Source organism: Spinacia oleracea, chromosome 6 (assembly GCF_020520425.1).
Source record: "Spinacia oleracea cultivar Varoflay chromosome 6, BTI_SOV_V1, whole genome shotgun sequence".
Taxonomy (NCBI): domain Eukaryota; kingdom Viridiplantae; phylum Streptophyta; class Magnoliopsida; order Caryophyllales; family Amaranthaceae; genus Spinacia; species Spinacia oleracea.
The window spans coordinates 110,317,786-110,323,751 of NC_079492.1; the positions used below are offsets into that span (position 1 = coordinate 110,317,786).

At 35.9% G+C, this 5,966-nt stretch overlaps 1 protein-coding gene across 1 annotated transcript; it reads left to right on the forward strand.

Moving 5' to 3' along the window:
* The first annotated feature begins 474 nt into the window (after window positions 1–474).
* Window positions 475–5,490, forward strand: LOC110775393 (LOB domain-containing protein 36). Its single transcript, XM_021980003.2, has 3 exons — window positions 475–639; window positions 889–2,072; window positions 4,085–5,490. The coding sequence occupies exon 2, from the start codon at window positions 946–948 to the stop codon at window positions 1,963–1,965; it is 1,020 nt and encodes a 339-aa protein (XP_021835695.1). The 5' UTR covers window positions 475–639; window positions 889–945; the 3' UTR covers window positions 1,966–2,072; window positions 4,085–5,490.
* The last annotated feature ends 476 nt before the right edge of the window (window positions 5,491–5,966 follow it).

Here is a 5,966-nt window from a genome sequence, read left to right on the forward strand (position 1 = left end):
TCTAATTTCGTCATTTTGGGTTCTTTCGGGGGTGTTGATGGTGGCGTTAGGTAGCCTTGGCGATTTGATGTCGAATCGACAGGGTAGTAACTTTGTAGTATAATTTTTATGATATTGATATTTTTGGTAGCTTGGGCGGCTGTGGTGGAGTAACATTAGTTAGGCTGTCATGGTGTTTGTTTGATCGAGTTTGCACTATCGATTTTATTTTCAGTTAATATAATTCCATATACCCACCTCGCCCTTGATTATGAAAACTCGATACCATAAATTTTAAATTTTATAAAAATAGTTAACCAAACATCAAGTATGGGGTTGGATGATTTCAAACACATACCTGATTCCAAAATATGCTGAACCAAATATATCCTTAATGATTTAATTTTCATTTGTCTACTTGGGCCAGGCCCAAATTTGTAGCACGGTTTCGAATATACGCTTTGCAAGTGTGAAATACAGATCGAGTAACTGAGATCTTATTCAACCTATCTTCTTCAACCTAATTTCAGTTTTCTGGCGGAAAAACTTTGATACAATCAGCAAGTTTGCTTGGGAAACGTGAATATAAGATTGAAATCTCGTTTCCATTCGTTTCCGGGATGAATTCAGTTTCAAACACGTCTCCATTTTTCTGAAACGGTAAGTCGTGATTTTTTTGGCGTTTCCGTGCTTCGTAGGTTGCATTTGACTTATACTTAATTATGAAAAAAAAAAAAAAAAAATGAAAATGCTTTGCGATTCCCGATATATCTGAGTCTCAATCCATGAAACTTCCTCCCTCTTCTTTGTCCCTTTCTCTCCCCTATAATACTTTATTCATATTCAATATATTCAATAGTTCGTTTTTTTCCAGATTTGATTGTTGATGATAATATTTTTTTTTGGCAGTATTTGACCCAAAATCATTCTTAAAAAAACAAACCCAAAGATTGCTAGAAGAAGAAGATGTCATCAAATTCACCGTGTGCAGCGTGTAAGTTTTTAAGAAGAAAATGCACGCAGGAGTGTGTTTTCGCACCATACTTTCCACCAGATCAGCCACAGCGATTCGCCAACGTTCACAAGGTGTTCGGTGCCAGTAACGTGGCGAAGCTACTCCATGATCTGAACGTGTCACAGAGGGAGGATGCTGTGAATTCATTGGCGTATGAAGCCGAGGCCCGGTTGCGTGACCCGGTGTATGGGTGTGTGGGTCTTATATCCATTTTGCAGCAGCGGTTGAAGCAAGTTCAGAGTGACCTATATGTTGCTAAGAAAGATTTATCTACTTATATTGGTCCGACTGCACTTATGCCTATGATTCAAACTGGTTATGCTAATTCCTCGATGCAGCAGCACTATAATATGGGTCCTATGATGGGTATTAATATTCCTACAGGGGTTGCTGCAGGCCCATCTCATGGTGGCGGCGGTGGTGGTGGTGGTAGTGGTGGTGGTCAGTTAGTTATCAGAGATTCCCAGCAACAACAGCATTTGATTGAGGCTCAGCAGTTGGCGGCATTGGCTGTCAGAGATGAACAGGAGATGATGAGGAACTGGGAACAACAGCAGCAACAACAGCAGCAACAACAGTTCATGAGATTTAATGGTAGCGGTGGTGGTGGTGGATACGACGGAGCAGTGGTTGTTGGTGGTGGTGGGTTTAATCAGGTGGGATCCTCATCAGCTGTTACATCTCCATCTTTAGCTCTTGGAGCAGCTACATTTGATCCAAACGCGTACAATCAGATTCAACAACAACAACAACAACAACAACAACCGCAACAAGATGAGTCATTAGGGCAGTTGTTACTTCTTCAGCAGCCAGCAACACCACAGCAACAGCAGGTACATGGAGAACATAATCCGCAGCATCAACCTCTTCTTCTTCACCAGCAACACCATCATCTTGAACATAATCCGCAGCAACAACCGCAACGGGCCGGAAGCGAAGAAGAGGATAGGACTATTGGCCCAGCTTGTTAGCTAACTAGAGAGATTATAAAAAAAAGAGCCCCAATTTTGGAGTTGTTTTTGGTATCGATCAGTAGTTCCTAAAACCTCCAATGTCTTGAACAAATTTCACTCCCAAGGTAAAACTCCTTACTCCCATTCCGTACAGTACAAATTGCCATTTTTATTTTCTCAATTTCATGTACTAGTAATTATTCATTAATGGATATAATTAAGTTGATGATTACGAGGTGTGTGAGTAGTCTTAAACCTGTTTAATGTAAATCTGCATGGATGAATGTATTGGCGTGTCTTTTGAGAAATGGGACAAACTGTAAGTTGAGGGTTTTGGTGATAGTGAAAACTCATCATGGAATTACTGAATTATGTTTGTTTTTTTTACTGTATTTTTTGTTTTGACAGAGTATTACCGTCATTTGGTTGATGTCAGGGAAATATCATATTGAAGAATTAATTAAAAGGGTGTGGTGTTGTATTTTGCCATTTTAGTATCAAAGCTCACCATTTTTAGCACACTGATTTCTGTTAAAAGAGAGTAATTCAGTAATGTCTATTTTGATAACTCATCACTTTGATTGCAACTTCTAGTTGTTTTAAGGCTAAAATGTGAATTAAGGTTGTCAAATGTCAACAATTAGTATGTACGTGCATGTGCGGCTGAGTATGCACCAACTTCATAGTTCTAATTTCTAATTAAATAGTTACATATTATGTTCAAATATTTATGTTTTATTAATTATAATTAATTAAATAATTATACTTTCTAATTAAATAGTTATAATATAATTAAAAAAACAATTAATGGTAATATCAACGATTTCATGTGTGAATCTGTCTCATAAGATACCTACCCAGAACGGTTGTAACTTGATATTACAATTATGGAAGTAGTTGTTAATTTGTTATTTGTTAAGGTGTATGTCAAACTTATGCTGCAAAAACGATCAAAATGATTTTTTTTTCAAATTTCCCTCTCCAACCTTTTCACCTAATCTTCTTGTATTTTGTGCTGTCACTATTTTATGTAAATTAGTAATTAGTATTATATGCCCTGATTTATATAACTTAATTAAATTATCATGTGTAAACTGGCCTCTTTGTTTGAAAACCATAATGTTAGAGAAAACGGGCAAGGATGAAAGATAGGTCATGCACATGCACATGCACATGATTATTTTTAATGTTGATTATATAGGGGTAAAATTGGTAGAGAAAAGGGATGACATTCCGTACTTATTTAACTTGCACCTTCCAACTAAAAAATTAGATTTGATCCCACTAAGAACACTTTAAGATAGGATTGCACTTATCATTTCCTCCACTTTCAAAGTTGTTTAGCTCGTCTATACAAATTGAGTTAACCTAATAAAACACTAACTTTATCTTACCTTCTTAAGGAAAAAAAAAAACTTTGGTTTAACTTAACATTTCTCAACGGGAGGAGTATGGTTTAGTCCATCCCCTTGTTATGTGTGCCAACTAACATGGGTCATGGCAATCTGTTCAAAAAGTCAAACTTGAAAATACTGTTAAATTCTAGTTATATCATACTCCTTAATTGGGTTTATGGAGTTAATATTTCTAATTTTAGTCAAACAAAACCATATTTGAAATTTTAAAAGTATCCTGCATGACAACAGAAGATCTAGTTGCCTAGAGTTTGGTGAAAAAGTAATAAAATGAGCCTCCTTTTGTCTTGTTTGATGGACTTTTGATGAAGGTTGACCTCTTTTTGGTTGTGTAGAAAATACTAATCTCATCTGCACCCCAAATGAAAGTTTATCTTATTTTTATACTTCTATCATTTGTCTTGTTTACAGTGATCTTTGATTAGACTTTGTCTTACCAAACTTTATTTGGCTAAATTGAAACTCAACTTAAAACTCAACTTAATGAAATTGAACATAGTTAAACTAATAATGAATTGAATCAAGTTGAATTGAGTTGTATGAAACTGAAATAAAATTCAAACAACAAACGTTAAATGAAATTTAATCACGGGTTAACATTGCTATTTTTGAACTCTATAGTAGGAATTTTAAGGTATTTTATAAGCTTTAATTAATAAGATCTAATGCTTGTTTAACTATGTGAGTAATTAGTGTTGATTGTTTTGGTTTTGTGGTTGCAGATGAGTTGATGCATATGATTAAATGCAATATTATAGTAATGTACAAGCAAGAGATGACCAATGACAGTAGAAACAGAGGTGAAAAAAGAGATCTCAGAGGACAATAAACTTCTAAATGTCTGATTACTACCTTAATATTTTATGTAAGTCCATAGTTTCCTCTTGTTTGTCTCTTTTTCTTTTTTGTTTTTCTAAATGGGTCGGTGTTTGGGGGAGAAGCAATTGGGATATGATGACCTTTCTTCACGAGGAGGTATATTCAAGAATCAAGATCCAAATGTAAAGTTGGCATTCATAGTTTTTATTCTCTTTACTAACTATAAATATTGAGTACAGTGTTATCGATCCATCTCCAATTCTCCAGTGAAATTACAATCATGTTCAACCTATGGCTAGTATGCCAAGACGTGTAATGCCTAATGAATTAATGAGTACTCCTTTTGTCCCTTTTTTATTGTCCCGTAGTCCGTAGAGCATAAACTACTTTACTAATACTTGGGTGTAAATTGTGCATACGAGTCTTCTCAAATTGGATTACACTCGGATACACAGGGCTCACTGTGCACCCGTGCAAAACGACATAGTTTTAAGCATTATTTACATTTTAAGTAATTGAAAAAAAACATAAATATTTTCTCTCTCTAACTTTCCTCTCCAAAAAAAAAACCTCCATCCCTTCAAACCCTGACCACCGCCGCCGGCTCGCTGGTGCTAGAACTGAGCTTTATCTGCTCAATTAAGGTCGCCGGCGAGCTAGAATTAGTTTGTTTGGTGTTTTTGTCGTCCTTGCGGAGGAGAAGAAAAGAGGGAATCAAGCTCCTTCACCAAATAGAGAGGAAGTTCAGATATGGGTTTCAGTCTTGACCGACCTTTTCCAAATCTTCCCTCGTCAGTAAAGTTAGGGGTGTTGTTGGTTCGTTCGTATCAGAGGTTATTGGACTAGAAATTCAACCTACACTATTCCGTCTACTTCCTAATCGCCACCGCATTAGTCATCGGTAAAGGTAAGTGTCGCCGGTGTTTTTCGCAGGTAAAGGTAAAGTTTTAGGGGGTAGGGTTTCAATTTTGGGATAGAATATATGGGTTTGGGTTGTATTCTGTGTGTTTGGGAATTAAAGCTCTGTATTCTAAAGGTTTTCCTAGACGCCGCTGTCTTGTATTGTCGGGAAAATTCCGATCTTGCCGGTAAAGGTAAATGTTAGGTTTAGGATTTAGATTAAGGTTATTTAAATTCCTCTTTTTCAGTAACATCTTTGGTACGTGTTTCGGTGGTAATTGTGGCTTGATTCCCACTCTCTCCCTGTTTGTGGTCTAGCTGTTTAGTGATGTTTAATTTAGTTAGCTTTAATGTGTTAGTTTGTGTTTGGTTGAAAATGGCTTTATCTATATATTGTTATATTCACCTACCTTTTACACATTTATGTTACTTTATCTATATTTTGTTATATTCACCTACCTTTTAGCACTCTTCCTTTTTCGTCTTAATATTATGCAAATAGTGTAAATACCAATTTTTTTTTTTGGTGTTAGCACCCGTTTCACCCTTAGGCTAATTCGGATTCGGGGCGAGTTATGGGTGGTTAGGTTCCAGTCCCATCCCAATTGTTGTTGCGGAGGATCGAACACGGGTTCTCCCAACAAAATATAAATGTATATATAATATTAAATACCAAAATATATCACTAAATACTTCATGCCTCCGTGGTTATTTCTGCTTTATTTTTATTTTATTTTTATTTTTGATTTATTATCTCCTATGGACCATTTGGTTAAGGTTCAAATTCCTTATTGTGCGGTATTTTTATTTATTTTTCTGCCCCCCCTAACATTTAAAATCTGGCTCCTTCACTGAAAGATAGTACTACTTCTAGTATGTAGAAAT

What these genes read in the sequence shown, in the direction of transcription:
- LOC110775393 (XM_021980003.2), top strand. Translation starts at nt 946, where the DNA reads ATGTCATCAAATTCACCGTGTGCAGCGTGTAAGTTTTTAAGAAGAAAA.